The sequence below is a fragment of the Macaca mulatta genome, chromosome 4 (assembly GCF_049350105.2).
Source record: "Macaca mulatta isolate MMU2019108-1 chromosome 4, T2T-MMU8v2.0, whole genome shotgun sequence".
Taxonomy (NCBI): Eukaryota; Metazoa; Chordata; class Mammalia; order Primates; family Cercopithecidae; genus Macaca; species Macaca mulatta.
Window position 1 is genome coordinate 130,576,968 of NC_133409.1, and position 19,493 is coordinate 130,596,460.

Genomic DNA, 19,493 nt, shown 5'->3' on the forward strand with positions numbered 1-19,493 from the left:
ATGACATAATCTCTGCCCTCATTTCTTATTAGGGAGAGTCAACAAAAAGAGATAAATATATATACACACACACATATATATATACATATACACACAAATGTATATACATATATATACATACACACAAATGTATAATTATAAATAGGTGAATAGGTATACAGGAATAATATCCTAAATATGATAAATGCTATATCATGAAGAAAAAATAGGAGTGCTATAAGTGCATCAAAATTTAGAATAGTGGTGATGGGGGCAATGTGAGTTGTCAAGGCAGGTGGCTCTTGGAAGTGCATTTAAACTGAAACCAAAATTGAATAAGAGTTGGCCAGAAACAGTGTGGAGGGAAATGCTTTCCACTTCCACTCACAGCTGAGTGAGCAGTTCGTGTGGAAACCGCAAGTAAGAAAGAGCCTGGGCACTGGAGGAAAGTGGGCTGTAGGGACTGAACAAGGGTGCCATGCAAACGAGCAGCCTGAGAGGAGGCTGGACATGTGGATGAGAGCCGGTTCCTGAGGAGCCCTGTGGGACATGTGAAGAAAACGAGATTTTCCTTTCTTCTTTGCAGAGGAGACTGATGTAATTTACTTCTCATTTTTAAAACTCTGAGAGGTTTGCAAGAGTGGGTAAGAGAGAGAGATGAATTAGCAATTCTATCTCAGTGATCCATGGTGGTGTTGTTGATTACTCTGGTGGCAGTGGAGATTTTGTTAATTTTCTGAAATTTCAAAAATATTTCACACAAGATAGAAAAGTATAATGGATAATAGAATTGATTAAGGATATTTTTGCCATTTTGCCATGTGCCTCCCTTGCCCTGCCTCCGTGCACACACATCTGAAAGCTTTTTTAACGGTTAGCATGCCAACTATGTGTAATTCATTGGTACCTATTAAAGTTAAAGCATTCTTAAAAATATGCATAGTAAAATCTCTTTTAAGACTTTCTTTTTCATTTGCAAAAGATTTGTGGAGACATGCCATGTATGTCAGGAAGTGTATTAGGTGCTAGGGCTAAAAAAATGTGAATAAAGAATGATCCTGTTTTTGAAGAGCTGCCAGACCTTGCTTTGTTTATAAATTTTGCCAAGAGCATAATAAAGTTTTTGCTATTAGAAAGCAATGCCATTTATTGTACAATATATAATGTGATTTGTCCAATTATAGATTGGAAAATTAGTTTTATATAAAGAGATGACATATTTGTAAGATAATTTACAACTTACAAAAACAGTAACACATTTTGGGTCTCATAAAACCTCTCCAAGTCAGTGTTTCTCAATGAGGGGAGAGGGTGTCAATGATTAATTTTGCTGCCAGGGGAAATTTGGCAATATTTGATGACATTTTTGTTTGTCCCAGCTGGAGACGTGCTACTAGCATGTAATGGATAGAGTTCAGGGAGGCTGTAAAACATCCTACAATGCACAGTATAGCACCTTTCAACCGATAATTATCCAGTACAAAATGTCAATAGTCAAGGGTGAGAAACCTTGTACTAAGTGATTACTTTTTTGACCATAAGATAGATTGCCTACCTGAGGTGAGAGGATTGCTGGAGCCCAGGAGGTCAAGGCTGCAGTGAGCCATGATTGTGTCACTGTACCCTAGCCTGGGCATCAGAGTGAGACCCTGTCTCAAGAAAAAAAAAAAATTGTCTAAAGCATGATCTAACTCTTAATTTGGCACACTCTTTATTATACTACACTACTCATTTTGGAAGCTTTAATAGTTGATATTCAAACTAAATATATTTATATTACATATGCACTTAAAATTGGCAGTTTTTTGCATATTTTCATGAAGCTGTCATGTTAATATATTAGCACCTGGACATCCTAGCCAGCTATGATGTTGTTTCCAAGTCTGTGTGGACTATATACTGAATTAAATAAAGCCATGAAATATCAAAACAGTTTAAGTACAAAAATGTATAACTCCTGTGCCATATTATAGGTACTTAAATGATAATTTCTTACAACATAAATGTGAAATAAACTCCGAATGCATGATTATTGCTCTTGTATTTCCCTTTGTCTTGATGCAGTATACTTGCACATCTGATCACATCAAATTGCATTATCAAAGTTAAATGTCATTTCCATGCTTTTTTTATTTGATTATATCTCCATTTATAGTTGTTCCCATTTTATGTGAAAGAAACTGGAAATAGCATAAATCACTTTCATTGAGACCATCTCTATTTATCTATAGATCAGATAACAAATAGTACACGTTATTTAATGAACGTGACATAGTATAGCGGTATAATCTCTCTGTGCTCAACTTCACATCTTATCAGTAATATCCTGATTGCTTACACTTGAAGTAGATACAATGAAAAGGAGTTCTAAATATTTCTATGTACCCTTTAGAAATTTTACCTCCTGAGCAACAGTGACTTAACTCAGATTTATAGGCTGTGACAGTATTTTGTGATTTAGTTGGAACATAAGACACATTTTCCCCATTTTCTATTCCCAAGAGAAATAATCATGATAGAATAAGTGTGCTTATGGTGTCTAGGACACAGGAGAACACCACCCCTCATTGGGGTAATGTGGCAAATTGCACATGGTGAAAGAGCAGTCAGAGAGAGAAAGTAAGACTGGCTTGTAGGGCTAGTAAACCATGGTCCACATGGCATGATTTGAAGGGATTAGGGAAGTGCTTTTTCACCTGCAATGTCTAATCAGCTCACCTGCCCCCAGGCCTTAAGCTCCAACAGAAAAGATTGATCCATTGGGTATATTAAAAAAACTGTTTTGTCTTGAGCAGACCATTATGAAAATGTCAGTGATCTGAGATGAAGCAAAAGTTGTTAACCATTAGAATAAAACCATTTAGCAAGGCTTCCTTAGCCAGGGGTGTCTGTACTGGAATACTTTGTTGAGAGAAAGGCCTTTTGGAAATGAGGCGCACGTGGCAGATACTTGTGATGAGGGTCAAGGCAAAACAAGGTCTTCTTGGCTTGGCCTTTGTCTACGTTGCTGGCTTTATTTTTTAAGAGACCCATCTTTTTGAACTCAGGCTACCTTCTTCTCTAACACTGTTTCATGCCTTCATGCCTGTGTCCCTTCCACTCTCTTCCCAGTCTCCTTCCTTGCCCTGCCTGTTGAGGGATTGCTTACTCAAAATATAGTCATATGTTGCTTCACAATGGTGATACGTTCTAAGCAGTGTGTCATTAGATTATTTAGTCATTGTATGAACGTCATAGAGTTTACTTAGGCAAACCTAGATGGTGCAGTCTGCTCCAAACCTGGGCTATATGGTATAGTTATTGCTCCTGGGTTACAAATCTACAGCACAGCATATTGCTGTACTGAATACTGTAGGCAACTATAACACAATGATATTTGTTTATCTAAACATAGAACACAGTAAATGTAGTATTATAAAATGACAGTATTTTAATCTGTTGGGACCATCATCATATATGCAGTCCATTTTTTTTTTTTTTTCTTGAGACAGAGTTTTGCTATTGTCTGCCCCTGGCTGGAATGCAGTGGTGCGATCTCAGCTCACTGCAAATTTTGCCTCCTGGGTTCAAGAAATTCTTTTCCCTCAGCCTCCCGAATAGCTGGGATTACAGGCACACAGCACCATGTCCAGCTAATTTTTGTATTTTTAGTAAAGATGGGGTTTTGCCATGTTGGCCAGGCTGTTCTTGAACTCCTGACTTCAAGTGATCCACCTGCCTCGGCCTATCAAAATGTTGGGATTACAGGCGTGAGCCATTGGAGTCCTTCATTAACTGAAATGTTGTAATGTAGTTAGTGACTGTATTAATCAGGACAAGGAAGAGAGTCACAACTCTAAGAGCCTTAAGCAACACATAAGTATTTGGCTTGTACCTCTGAGAAGGATACTGCAATCCCTAACACAGTTGAAGAAGGAGCTAGAAGAACCGTGGCCTTGGACTACCAGGATTAGTGTCAAGGATTCAATGCTATTGGCCCTCTCTCTTTCTCTTTTCTGCTTGTCTCTGCTTCTTGTGACTCTTGGCCTTATTTCCTTCTGCTGCCAAAGGGCTTTTCCTACATGTGGTTAGAGGGGGGTGATGGTACTGTCTCAGTAACCCCAGTTTAGTCATCTCAGGTGACAAAGAATTTTTTTCTCCTGATGTCTATGTATCAGGCCCAGGGAAATACTGATAATTTCTCTTTGACTGTTACACCCACTTCAGGACCAACCCCTGAGTTCAGTGGAATAAGGGAATATGACTGGCTGGAACTCAGTTATAGGTCTACTCTTGTGGACAGAGGTCAGGATCCATAACCAGAAGAAGGGGGAGTAAAGACGTGGGGCAGCAAAGCAGTGGCTACACAACACACAGGACTCTAATCAGCACTTAAGGCCAACTAACGGAGGGACTCTATGAAGTCTTTTGTGACCCTGAAGTAAGAATGGACACCCCTTCTTGGTGCCTCTGCCTATTAATGAACCTAAGCCATTGTATTACATTTGTGTATTTACCCACAATCACACAATTTTGAAAGCTTGTTAAAGTTGATGAGGCTTTTGTAATATTGTCAGATAATTGATTTATCTCCCTTAGCTCCTCTACCTAGATCAAGAGTGTGCTAATGACTTATATGAAGGCTGGGGTTAAGCCAAATGAATATTACTTTAATTTCACATCTCTCTTTTATTAGCACATCTAGGCAAAGCAAGCCTTATTCACAGAACATTCCAGTTTTTGGTCTTCGGTTGGCCTTATTATACAAAAATACTTCAAACACTACAAGTACAATTTTTTTTTTCAACAAATGAGACCAAAAGAACTATAGAAATAATCCGTTTTTAGCAAATGTGCCTTTAGTAACTTTTTAAATTTTTTAAAACTGAGTTTGAAGAATTCCACCTTTTAATAGTATAATGAACACCCACATAGTCAGTATCCATCTCTAGAAGTAAAACTTGCCAAACTTGTGAAGACAGTTAAAGTCCCTTTTGGACTTCTAGACTCCAGTTGAATTTCCTTCCCTGTCCTTTTTCAGATATAACTGTCTTGAATTTGCTGTGTCTTGAATTTGCTGTTTCTCATTCCTATGCATTTCTTCTTCTTTTTCTTCTTTATTAAGCCTGGTTGCAAAAACACGAACAAACAGTTGCTCTGTGTAGCTGCCTATCAGTGTCAGTGACATTCATCACCCTAATCTGTGGTTAAATGTCTCTTTCTAGTAGGTGCTACATTTCTTCCCAGGTCCTCCCAAGTGGTTGGCATTGACTCTGTTACTGTTGTTGAGTAAATGACATGAAGATGCAAAAAGGCAAAGCAGAAATGTAATCAAAAAGACCAAAACCCAGCTTCCAAATTTGTTAAGGGACATGGAAAGACTCTAGTGTGTGTTTCATGGTCTTCATCAGACCAGGTTGTTCTCAATATTTTGCTAATAAAATAGCCTTTAATTTTAATTCTAGGCATACTAGGTATCTGGAAGAATATACATGAGTGATAAATCAAAATTGTGGTGGCCTTTGACAGTGGTTCAATTTTGAATTCCCGTTTTCTCTGCATGTTAGAGGGAATTTGTATTTTGATGTTTTTCCTGCTTTTCAGGAAGAAGCATAATGAAGTAGGAAAGTTGGGAATACCTGACTCTCCCAGTTACTGGCTCTGTAAACTTGGGCAAGTTGATTTATGCTCCCTGAGCCCATCTCCTCATTGGAAAAATGGGCATAATAATAACTGTTCTGCCTACTTTTGGGAGTTGCTTTTAGAAGAAAAAAAGAGAGACAATTCCTAAACTAGGAAAGACCATAAGTATAAAGGAGACTGACTTTGGTAGAGGCTCTTCTGTGTTCCATCACGGGGTTAGGAAGGATGGAGATGCTTACTCTGCCGGAGTGGACTTTATTTTAGACTTGAGGCTCAATCTTAATAATTCTAATTAATTATTTCCATATTTTAGCATGGTGAAAATGGTCTTGTATTCATGTGTTCAGACATATTCCTAGCCAGAACTCAGATGCTAGAACTTTACTTACTGACTAGGTAACGGATTGGTAAATGTGATTTTCCTCTTGTATTGTAACTTCAACAGAGGGCCCAAGATCTGAGAATATCTGAGAACAAAAAAATAGATGCCAAAACATTCACCTTCTGAAGTGAGGTTCCAGAGTTCTGACTCTGCCTATACATCTTTTTACAGTGATGGAATGTTCTATATTGGTTCTATCCCTTATGGTAGCCTGCTAGCCACAGGTAGGTATTGAGCATGTGAAATAGGACTAATGAGATAGAGGAACTGAATCATTTATTTTATTTTTATTTTAACTTAAATTTGCATAGCCATATATGGCAAGTGGCTACTGTATTGGATGGTGTAAACTTAGACCACTTACAATGATCTTGCAAAGGAAGTGGTTAAAACTTAGTGTGGCTTCTGTTCATCTGGTCCATCATGCACTTCCAGGGTATATAAGAAAGGTGAGTGTTCATTGGAAAGTGAAAGAGGACTGTTACTAGAATCATCTGTAGACTTTTTTTTTTTTTTTTTTTTTTTTTTTTTTTGAGACGGAGTCTCACTCTTGTCACCCCGGCTGGAGTGCAATGGCATGATCTCAGCTTACTGCAACCTCCACCTCCCAGGTTCAAGCAATTCTCTTGCCTCAGCCTCCCGAGTAGGTGGGACTACAGGCGCATGCCACCACACCTGGCTAATTTTTGTGTTTTTCATAGAGATGGCGTTTCACTATATCAGCCAGGCTGGTCTCGAACTCCTGTGATTTGCCCACGCTGGCCTCCCAAAGTGCTGGGATTACAGACATGAGCCACTGTGTCTGGCCAATTTTTTTTTTCAATGTGTTATGAATTCTTCATCTCTTTTCTGATGAAGCAGAGTGTAGTGCTTGCCCTCATATCTCACACCAGTGAGTTTTTTTAAAAGCACCACTAAGGAGTTTACAGATAGACAGGAATTGTTGTCTGGTACAATTCCTGAAGAAGAAGAGTTTACAGGTGAGAGACTAGTTGAAGCAGCTTGTGCTAAAGAGGGTTCCGCTTTGCTCAGCTTTCTAAGCAAAGATACCTGGCCAACTGTAGACCAGATATGTGTCTGTTAGGGGAGTGTATCATGGCTCATTTTAACAGAGACTCATACAAGAGACATGAGGTGACCTCAAGTGCAGGGTTGAACTTGGAGACTAGAGTCTACCAGAGAAATCTTAAACAGCCAGAAGGGACAGGAATTGTCCATGCCAGACAAGCAACTGCATATCTTGAATGTAAATCTCTGCAGAACCTGCAGAAGGGCCTGACCCCAAAAGGAGTCAGTTTCAGATATCCGCAAAACTCATGAAAAATCAAAGCTAGATATAAATCTGCAAAAATCAAAGCTATATTATCAATGTTCTTACTCATGGCAGATCTTTTCTGTCTCAGATTGCCCTTCCCTCTCTCAACTCCAGGCCCTATGCTCAACCCTGGAGAACCAGAGACTTCATAGTGAGTGTAGGAGGAGGAGTCAAGGAAAATGATCCAAAGCCAACCAAACTTTTTTCCCCATCACAGATTTTCCAGCCTGAGGCAGGCTTGGGCTGAGGGAAGGAAGAAATTTTGAAAAGGATTTGAGATTGCATTAGATTGCACTGGAATTTTTCATATTTGAAAGTATTCAAAAACGTTATGTCATCTGCTTAGAGTTTTATCCAGGATCTGAGAAAAATCATCTTACAGTATGAGTTAAATATGAATTGGTTAGAAAGACTAAATTTCCTCTCTTGCACCTGCTGAGCCCAGGTCATTCAGTAAACTGGTTACAATAATATGAATAATTATACATTGTTAATGATATATTAATAATGATAGTGATGAATAGCTAACATTTATCAAGTGGTTATAACCTGCTAGAAACATTTCCAATCATTTTATCTGTTTTAACCCCTCAGCTGGAGATACATATGAAACTGATTTCAGTCTTCATCTGATTTAGTTTAGATAACTGGATCATATGGATCATAAAGTTTTGTCAGTCACATTGGAAGATCCAATTATGCCTTTGGAAAATCATTATCATCTATTATTTATTAAATACACATATCAAACATTTCACATGCATTATTGCATCTACTACTTTAACAGTACTATGAAAATATTACTGATTTCATCCACGTTTTCGAGGAGTAAGTTGAGTTTTAGATATGTGAAGTCAATTTGCTTGATTGCAGGGCTAGCTGAGAATACGGGGCTGTCAGGCCTCAGTGCTTTGCCCTTTATCAATACCCTACATCAGAGGAAATATAAGAATCACCTGTTTTCTCTTTTTGAAAAGTGCATTAATTACAAATGTTTTGTTCAAGCAAATAAAAGATTGGTGTATCTGAACATTGTAAACCACTTTGAGTACTGAATTAAAAATAATTAATATTAAAATTAGTTTCTTCTTTTGACTTATCTTGATGATAAACTCCTCACTTTAGTGTGGATAAAAGGGAATACAAGAAATGCTTTAAATTCATGGTCAACCTGTATTATTACAAAAATACTGAAAACAAAAACAAAGGGAAGTCTTCATTTCTGATCCACTTGAGTACTTCTGACCCTCCAAATCTTCTTCCTCTCCACTTTATTTCATTGTTGTTTTTAAAATGAATTCCAAAACCCAAGAGAGGGATAAGGCTCTTACTAAGAAGAAAAGGAAGAAGCTATGCTGTTACGGTTCAGTGTGTTCTGAACTTTTGAAATTTGGGGCCTATTTATACTTCAAGACAAACAGAGATCATGTTAACGACAGCAGATGTTGCAAGGAAAGGATGGAGTTTATTACAGACTCGTCTATGTGGAGTCAGAAGCAACAGGCTCTTTCTGTAGAGGAAGTCAGGTGGCAGCTACAACTTGACTAGAGAAAGCCTATCATTTTATTGTGATCTAGGCTGAGAGCATAATGTGGTGCAATCTCTGTTGGTTAGATTCACACGCTACTCCTAGTACAATTTTTTTGGCTAGGTCCAGGCATTACTTCCAAAACCATGTAGGTTGCTCAAATGCAAGGAAAATACCTAACCATTTTGAAAGGGGTAGGAGATGCCTCATATTTGCAAATATGATTGGAAGCATTTATCTTTCTTTTTTTTCCCCCACATCTTCTAAATATTAGCATTTAATAAAATACACATTTCTTTCATTTATTTTGAACTCCCTCCAAAGCCAGCAAATACCAGAACCTCAAATGTTATGATAGGATAGGTTCTTTATTGGTTTGTTTTCTTTTCATTCTTTCTGTTTTTACTGTGTGACTCTTTTTCATTATAAATCCTTATGTTTCCAACCCAAGGAGCCTGACTAATCAGAAGGGCTTCCAGCAGAGGTAGACAAATATTCTCAACATGGTCCTGAGACCCTACAGATGCAGATAGCTCTGCTATTCACAGGAAATGAAGAAGTCAGGTCCATCGGAGACAGGGGATTTCCTCTTCAGATAAAATATGTTAGCTGTTGCATATTAGTTCCGTAAAGCTCAGGGATAGAGACAAGATGATTTCAGCTGGTGAGGGAAATGGCCTCTTATTATGCTGAATGCCACTGAAAACAGAGCCTGGGACAAAGGCTTGCATATAGGTTATGTATTTGGGAGATGGTTCCAGGGAACGGGAGTGGAGGACTACATTAGTGAAACAAAGAAGGAGGGAAGGCAACTCAGGATGCCTACAGGAAATGCTGATTTTGTGAGGCTTTCTCAGGATCCTTATGAAATATATCCCAACACTGCCCATGGGAAAAAGTGGAAGGGACAGGTTCATGTCTCTGATTGGTTAAAGTATCCCCAACACCAAAACTGCTTGGTTGCACATGTATGAATGCTAAGTGGTTCATCTCATGCAGTAGCATCAAAGAGGCCTGAGGCAGAAGGCAGGGCACTCTTAGCTTCCTCCTGCATGGAACTGGGAGCCTCATCAGTGGCTAAAGTAAAAGATGAGACCAAGAAGATTTGAAGTAGCACAAAAGAGGTGTCTAATACAGCCTCCTAAGGAAATGGTTATGATAGTGTGGTTGTTCCTAGTCAACTCAGAAAGATCTGAATTGAGGTCCCATCTGTAGCACATACTAGCTGTGTATCTCTAGGTAAGTTATTTGCACCTAGTCTCAGTCTTGTCATTTTTGTAAATAGATGGCTCTTACCTCATCTGGTTTTTGGGATGAGTAAAAACATTACATAAGATTACTGCCTAATATGTTGCATATATTCAATAAGTACTAAAATTTTATATTGAGTGTTGAGTATTGAGTGTATATTCAACATATATTCAAATAATTATTATTAGTAATATATATATTTAATGAGTTTGGCCTGGGTCTCAGAAAAGTGGTGGCAAAAGACTATTTAGAGAAGTGAAAAGGAAGTGAAAACACGTAGAACTCATATCTTCCATTGGATAGGTAAGATTCATGTATAAATAAGTACAATATAGATTTTTGTTAGGTGAATCTGAGACATGAAGATTCCAAAGTGATTTCAAACTTATTAAAAAAGGAATGCAATATAAATATGATATTTTATTATGTTTCATTTTATTTACATTTATGGGAAAATGTTCAACCGGGTCTATTAATGATTTCAAAGGAGCCTTATCCACTGCAGGAATATTCGCCTCTCTTGTCATCCATATTTATATCCATAAAATAGTAATGTCGAACCAGAAGATTCCCAAACTTAACTTTAATTCAATTTTATATCTGAAAATAATTTTTTTTTTTTTGAGATGGAGTCTCAGTGTCACTCAGGCTGGAGTGCAGTAGTGCCAATCTTGGCTCCTGGTAACCTCCGCCTCCTGGGGTCAAGTAATTCTCCTGCCTCAGCCTCCTGAGTAGCTGGGATTACAGGCACCCGCCACCATGCCCGGCTAATTTTTTTTGTATTTTTAGTAGAGATGGGGTTTCACCATGCTGGTCAGTAGGGTCTCGATCTCCTGACTTCAGGTGATCTGCCCTCCTCAGCCTTCTGAAGTGCTAGGATTACAGGCATGACCCACTATGCCCAGCCAATTCTTTTAAAATCAATCCTGCACATTGATTAGCTAGAACATCTGTTTTGCCAGTCATGTCAAAAGAAAAAAGAATGACTAAAGCATAGATGTCAGGTACACACACAAAAAACTTACTATATATTTATCCATTAAATGTAATTACACTGACTGTTCCAAACTCAAGATGGACTGATTTCTAAAAGTTGGTCATTTGCAACATATTTCACACAATGACTATGTTAAAAATCACAGGAAAACCTTTAGATCATTGAAGAAAAGTCTATTTCAATCATAATGTTCCATAAACACATTTTACTAATATTTTTCTGGATTCTGAACATTGTGTGTTACAATGATTCTTTTTCCCATAGAAAGAGTGCTGCTGTTTGATATGAAGGTCACTATCGTTTCTGCAACAATAGTCTCTAGAAAATCTTCCCAGGCAATTTGACTTAAAAACTTTTTCCAAGTATCTTAACTTCCTCCAAAGTGAGATACTCTTGACAGGGAAAGGGAAACAGTTAATAATTTTGCTGGGACAATAGGAATAAATCATCACTGCCCTGAAAAACATGGGGATGTGTGGTTGTCCTAGTCATATACCCCTGGAAGTGTTTCTATGGCCTATTTGTGGACACCAGCAATGTGGAAGCTGTCATTTGTTTTCATTTTCATTTTGGTTCATTCAACAAATGTTTACTGAGACTCTACCAGGTACAACATACTTGGAACGTAGTGTGATAAAGGTGAACATGGTGCCTGACTTTGAAGAGCTCATAGTCTAGTGTTAAAATGAGACATTAAAAAAACTGATTGTAATATAAAGCACAAATGTGATAACCAGGAAAATTCAGGGCATCAAGGGAGCACGTAGTAGGGGGGCCTATGCTGATGATCTAAGGCAGGAGTTAGCAAAGTTTTCTGTAAAGGGTCAGATAGTAAATATTTTAGTTTTTAAAGGCTACTGTTTTAGGCTAGAAGGGTCATATATGGTCTTCATTTCTGCTTCTCCTGCTCTTTCTTCCCTTTCTCCTCGTGTTCTTTTTCTTTTTCTTCTTTGTCTTTTAATATCCTTTTAAAAGTTTAAAACCATTCTTATCCTGAGGGCTGTTTCACAACAGGCAATGGGCAAATTGACCCTATGGGCCATAGTTTGTCAATATTTGATTTAGGAGATAAGGGAAAGCTTCTTGGAGCAAATTATATGGAAGTTGAGATTTGAAAGACAAGTTATCATTGTATAGAAAAAGTTGTAGGAAAAAGTACATGAGATGGAGGGAGAATCTGTGCAAAAGCCCATAGCTTAGAGACTGTGTTGTATCTTTAACAAATGAAAAGAAATCCAACCTGCCTGGAGAATGGACCAAGATGATATTGGAACATGAAATCTCAGTTCCCAGAATATATAATAGCCCATGTTAAGGAGTTAGGACTTGATTCTAAGGGCAGTGACACATTCATAAAGGATTTTAAATGAGGAAATATCATGATCAGACCTGCATATTTAAAAGAGTATCCTGATTGTGTTGCAGAGAATAGATTGAATAGGGGCAAGAGAGAAAGCAGCAAGTTCGGTACAGTATAATGACATAGGAGATAATGAGGCAGCATTGACGAGGATGATGACATGAGAAATACATGGATTCCAGTGAGATTTGTGAAGTGAAATTAGCTGGACTTCTTGAGGTAGGAGATGAGGAAAAGAAAGGAGGAAGCAGGGATGAGTTTTAGGTTGCTCCTTAAACAACTGAGTGGCTGGTGGTGCCATGTATTGGGAGAATCCTGCAGGAGAAGCAGATTTGAATAATTTGGTTTTAGACGTATTGAATATGAGGTATATGCTAGTCATCCAAGTGGTGATGCCTTGTAAGGAATTAAATAGGCAGTTCTGTAGTTTACATGACAGGTGAAAGATTTGAGGATCACCCTATAGATGGAACCAAGGCTCAGGGACAGAATAAAATTATGTGTGCAGAATAAGAGCCCCCAGTGTTGAAGGAATGACTAGACAAGGACGATCTCACAAAACATACTGAGAAGGAGTAGACAGACATATAGGAGGAATACAGGGTAATTTCAAAGTCACAAAATTCACAGAATAAAAGCATTCCAAGGTGGGTGGGATGATACAGTATCAAATCCTGCAACTAGGGAAAACAAAATGAGTCCTGAGAAGAAATTATTGGATATGATAATAGAGACTTTATTGATAATCTTGATCTAAGCAGTTTCAGAGGAGTGGCATGGCTGGAAGTCAGATAGGAATGGGTTGGAAGTAAGTGGGAGTATGTAGGGATGGTGAGAGTAAAACATTTTATCAAGAAGTCTAGCAAGTATGAAAGGTTGGAGAAAAGGAAGGACAGGGTGGTAGCTGGAGTTGGGGAAGGGATCTGTTAAGATCCAGGAAGTCTTAGACATGTTTTAATGCTCATGGGATAAGTCAACAGACTTAGAGTAAAAGTACAGGAGCAAGATTACTTGAGAAATTGGGAGGATGTGGGTTTCAGAGCACAGGTGGAAGAAATCGAGTTTGCCAATGAGGCCAGCCTGTACTCTGTTTACCTGGTATGGTATACATCATACTGGAGGTGCCTTGTTCTCAGTTGCAAAAAGTCACCCTGTGGGCTAGAGGGCCTTTTACAGGAATAGAAGCATCAGATGAGGCAAAAGAAAGCAGAAAGGATGAGTGAAGATGCTGATGGATTTATTTTCAGATACCATTTTTAGTTCAACATTCTTTCTTGGGCCACTGTCAAATTTTTAATTTTGAAATCACTCCCCAGCAAACTTAATGTCAACAAACTTATCAGGCTGTTATAATAGCAATGATTTCTTATTTATTGACTGATTATTATAAATATACAGATTGATATAAAGCAATTCTTATATATTCAGCAATTCTTTTAAGTGAACGTGTTTTAGTAATCACCACACAGAGAATCAAATTTGAAAGAAAAAGGATAGAAATCTATGCAAGAAATTAGTATTTTTCCAGTTTACACAATGCTTGGCTAGCATGTGAATCCTCAAATCCTTTGCAATGATTTTGAGAGTTCAACTTATAGCAACACTGCCACATGTCAGATCCTCAGAGCCAGGGTCTGAGCTCAACTTTAGAGAAAGGCAACATGAAGTATAAAAGCTAATGGTACTTCCTCGGCATTCCACAGAATTGAAGAAAATTCAAAATATTTCAGAGGAGAATCAGATTCACACTTTTCTAGGCATTTCATTACAAGAGTTTGGCTTGGGATGGGACTGTAGGGAAAAGGCATTAATGGACAGATGATGAAATGGGACAGAGTTTAGGGATGGAAGTGGAGTATCAGTGATTGAATGGATAGAAAATGGTTTTGGCATTTACTGATCCCTCTTCCACTTGCTCCTTCTCCTTCTGCTGCTCCTCCTTTTCCTCTTTCACCTCCCTCTTTCATTAGTCATGTTACCCATTTTTTTTTTTTAATTTTTACCATGGGAGAATTAGAGATGATATATATAAAGTTGTCCTTGACAGGGTGGGGAAAGGATGTTCAATTGGAAGCAGAAAGGAAGGGCCTACTTGGGGCTGCAGTATCTCTTAGACAGGTTGGAAGCCTTATTTTCAGTTTCTTACATGCATAAAGGGCCATGTGTAGATTGCAGATAAATAAATTGTGAATGACTGCCTTCAATATATAAGTCACCAACACTGTTCCTGTGGACCTATGATCAGAAGAAAGAGAAATTGGGATGGAGACAACAACAGACACAACAGGCAATGGTATCAATGAGCTGCTTCAATTGTGAGAAAAATTTGGAGAGAGGAAAGTCACCTAGTAATCATTATCAGGCTTTGATTTTCCCAAGTCCTTCCTTTACTTCTGTGATTATACATTTAGGGAAAATTACAAATGATCTCGATAAGTTTTACCCTGGGGCATTTAATATCTGTAAATGCTATCTGTATCACCTAATAGACTTAATTTTGATGCAAATTAGTATTGTTTATTAAATTTAATTTTTATTCTTAAAAATTGATACTCTGTGTATGATGTCTGTCTGTATATAAGATATAAAGAATAACTTCAGCTAACCAGCACCTATGATTAATCACAGTTGCCCTTCTCTGCTCATGACCATGAAGCAGGCAAAGATTTTTTTTAATTTTTATTTTTTGACTTTTGCCTTATCACTTCCCCTTTCTATTTCAAGTATCTATCCTTGCCTCATTTCCAGTTGTTACTGGATATTTGCACTTTAATAGAAAATTGCTGCCAGTAAAAAGCCTTTAAGGTCCAACTAAATGAATCTTTCTTAGTGGACTTTTAGATGGAAATGAGGCCCTATGGGAGAGACATTTTCCAGAGAAGAACAGTCATCAATCTGTGCTGCTGGCATTGCAGGTGTATCATGGAGTTCTGAGGAGTAGCTCTAATACAGGGTCTTTACTTGTGCAGTCAAACTATTTTTGAGGCTCTTTGACCCAGAATCCCCCTGGAGCTACTGTCATATTCTTCTTCATGGCTTCATAGTCAAATTTCTTCAAGAGGTCTGTCCACATCGACCCTTCCTTACCTCTTACTCACCCTCTCCTCACTGCCATGGGCTTTTCCCCTCATCACTTCACTGAAATTGCACTGGCAAACATTAGTCATTGCTAGATTGACTGGTATTTTGTCCTTACTTTATGATCTCTGGGGAATTTGACACCAAGTCCACTCTCTGGTTCTTAAAATCCCATCCTCCTTTGATTTTTCAAGGCAATGCACTCCCCCGATTTTTCTACTTTTCAGTTCTATGGTAACTGAAAGTTGGAGCTGGGCTGGGAACATAATGTCCACAACAGCCCTCATTCTTTGATATGGACAACTGAGTTTTCTTAATTATTTGATTAAATACTGTACTCTGCAAACAAATCCTCAAGCCCTCTTCTGACCTCATTGCTGATCTCAGTCTTTTCAAAATAGGAATTTGGGAGCCAACACTACCCCAGACATTGCCTCCTCTTCATATTCTCCCTCTGAATCCTCTTCTACCTATACCTCCAGTGTTAGTATTCTCTAAAGTTTGTCTTTAATTGTCTTCTCCTTTTCCTCTTAATTTTTCTCCTCCTGATCTTACCAAAGCCCAGGCCTTCAACTATCAGGTCAGTGATGAAGATCCCAAATCCCTATCTCTAACCTAGTCTTACTCTTCATCTACTACCCTCAGATCTGAATATCCAACTACTATACCTAGCCAACATCTCTGTTCTGCCTGTTTTAGGCATGCCTTATTTTCAACAGTCCACTCTCCACCCAGTCTCCCAAATTACTAGTCACCCTTGACTGCACCTCCCTCAGTTCCATCTTTCACAGAGTCACAAAAATTTGCAGATTTCTTCTTAATAGCAGCTAAATCCATCTTTTCTTTTTTTTTCTTTTTCTTTTTTTTTTTTGAGATAGAGTCTCCCTCTCTCACCCAGGCTGGAGTGCAGTGGCGTGATCTTGGCTCACTGCAAACTCTGCCTCCCAGGTTCATGCCATTCTCCTGCCTCAGTCTCCTGAGTAGCTGGGACTACAGGCACCTGCCACCACGCTTGGCTAATTTTTTATATTTTTAGTAGAGACGGGGTTTCACCATGTTAGCCAGGATGGTCTCGATCTCCTGACCTCGTGATCTGCCTGCTCTGGCCTCCCAAAGTGCTGGGATTACAGGCATGAGCCACCGCGCCCGGCCCCCATCCTTTCTTCTTAATTTTCTTGCTACTGCTTTGGTGTGAGCTTTTACCTGAGCTATAGCAGTAAATACTGTTCTTCTTTTACTAGTCTAAATGTCTATAATTCCACAGTCTACAGAAAGAAGTGCTCTTTTCTAAAATGTTAATCTGATTATGTAAGTGTCTGTATAAAACTCATGCTGGCTTCCCTTTATCTTATGGAAGAACATCTCAGTTCATTGGGATAACATTTGATGTGCTTTGTAATCTAACCTCCATCACAAGACTCTGGTCTCCTTTTCAGGCACCACTCTCCTTTGCAATATGATAAACACTGCTTGTTGCTTGAGGTCTCTGTACCTCTGGGCAATATGTTATTCTGGTTCAGTTTGATGTGTGTCTATGCTTTATTTACCTATCTAGAAAATAGATTGCATGCCAGAAGAGATTATGGAGTAAACTCCCTTTCTATAGGTGTTGATTGACTGGAATTGTCAGAGGGAGGATAAAGAAAGGTAGAAGATGTAACTTTTCTCATCTCATTACTGCCTCCTGTCAGTATTAACATGGCTGATGTGACTCTGAGGTAGAAACAAACTTTTGGAAATAAGCTAGGTACCCTTCAAATGAGGATCACTGGAGCAGAAATGTGAATGGTCTGCATTCCCTCCAAAACAGTAGAGCATCTTGACTTGTATTTATGTTTATTTCCAGATGAGCTTTCCAGGAATTAAAACACAAAAGGTGGACCATCTGCATCCTTTTGGTGTAGAACAGGGAGATGCTGAAGTCATCATCTCGTTGATATTTGAAGAGAAAAGGTTGCAAGATTCTTTAATATGTCATCAGTAAGGCATGTTGCTACATTTTAGGTCAGAGTTCACAACAGACCTTTTTGGGAGAGAGGAGACTCAAGACTTTGGTTTCCTTCTGAATTTAGATAATAAGTATGTGGCTTTGGTAGTTCATTGCCTACTGTATGGCATACAGGTTTAAACAATGATAATAAAATATAGTTATTCCTCTCCTTCTGGCTTGGAATTACATTGAATAATCTGGATTTTGTTTGTTTTTTGTGAGTCCTCATTTTAGTGCTTGAGACTGCTGGGGGAAGTTCTCCATTAACTAGAGCCCTCAAATAACCAGAATCATAATTGCCAGGAGAAAAGAAAATGCATTGTGATAGACTTAGTAAAAACATAGAAATACAGCACTTCCTGACTGCATTCTCACAGTCCCTTCTGATTCAAGCAAATTACTGGAACACCCACTGCTATGAAGCTATTAATATATAATGAAAACAGACCAGAACCATCATTCAGAAGCAACAAAAGGATCCTCAATCAATTAGACACTCTGAGGGCCCAGCGTTTTTATTACTAAGACCACAAGGGGAGAAATGTACATTTTTAGGTAAACCTTCAATAATATTTTCATAAGTCCTTTATCTTTGTTTATGTAGCACTTTCTATAAATGTTTATGGAGCACTCTGTGTACAGACATTTATTGCAGTACATATTACATGCCATCATTTTGCTTTGTCTATTTGTCTTTTCCTCTTAAATTTTAGCACTTTGAGGGCAGGGGGCCATTTATCTTTGTTTCCTTGTTATCTAGAACAATCTATAGGAAAATTTGACACCTACTTAATTGAAGGTAACCACAAGTTAAAAAAATTGATTTCTGATAATTCTGAATCCCAGAAAAAATTTGGTACTTTTGAATTATTTGAATTTGGTACATTGAATTATCTATCCTTTTTCTTTCTCTTTTAACAGTGCATTTATTAATTTTTTATTTCTATAGGTTTTGGAAGAACAGTTGGTATTTGGTTACATGAGTAAGTCCTTTAGAGGTGATTTGTGAGATTTTGGTGCACCCATAACCCGAGCAGTATACACTGAACCCAATTTGTAGTCTTTTATCTCTCACCTGCCTCCTACCTTTTCCCCTGAGTCCCCAAAGTACATTGTTTCATTCTTATGCCTTTGCATCCTCATATCTTAGCTGCCACTTACGAGTGAGATCACACAATGTTTGGCTTTCCATTCCTGAGTTACTTCACTTAAAATAATAGTCTCCAATTCCATCCAGGTTACTGCAAATGCCATTAATTTATTCCTTTTTATGGCTGAGGAGCATTCCATGACATATATATGTGTGTGTGTGTGTGTGTGTGTGTGTGTGTGTGTGTGTGTATATATATATACCACAATTTTTTATCCACTCGATTGATGGGCTTTTGGGCTGGTTCCATATTTTTGCAATTGTGAATTGTGCTGCTATAAACATGCATGTGCAAGTAGTTTTTTTATATAATGACTTCTCTATTCTGTATTGAGGTCTTATAAAATAAAAGATAGTAATTAATTACACAAATGTTATTGTTTGAGATATGCTTAATCTGATATAATTTTTGAATTTTATCAATAAAAATGTGGAAATAATTTTTCTTTTTTAATAAGTGTGTACATAATATCCTTGATATTGTCTCTTGGCCACAAAGCCTAAAATTCTTACTCTTTGGTCTCTTACGGAAATTTTGCTTACTTCTGCACTATAAAATACTAATATAAACTTATATAAAGTTGGAGAAACAATTAGTTTCTAAAAATTTTTCCAATGCAATATTTAACACTAGCCTGGACATTGAAATCATGAATTCTGTGTCTCACCTGTATCTATTTCTAATCCTTCTTTTGTATTTGGTTTTACTTTGCATAGGGCTGAATGAATAACAGGTGCTTAATGAAAACTGGTTAATTGATTTATTTCTCTAGCTGCCCAGTTTTAGGAAAAGATTTTGCTTTACCATGCTAGAATTTAATCAATGGAATACTAAAAATGC

The 19,493-nt window shown here is 37.9% G+C and overlaps 1 protein-coding gene across 2 annotated transcripts in view; it reads left to right on the forward strand.

The window, feature by feature from the left end:
• PKHD1 (PKHD1 ciliary IPT domain containing fibrocystin/polyductin) overlaps positions 1-19,493 on the forward strand; it is a 465,580-nt gene that overhangs the window by 356,932 nt on the left and 89,155 nt on the right. Inside the window, exon 60 of one of the 2 annotated variants that reach the window (XM_077999819.1) lies at positions 17,359-17,483. The exons of the other annotated variant lie outside the window; for it this stretch is intronic. Coding sequence (XP_077855945.1) covers positions 17,359-17,378 — 20 coding nt within the window. The 3' untranslated portion in view covers positions 17,379-17,483. Of the gene's footprint in view, positions 1-17,358; positions 17,484-19,493 lie in introns of those variants that run through there. 2 annotated transcript variants of the gene reach the window in all.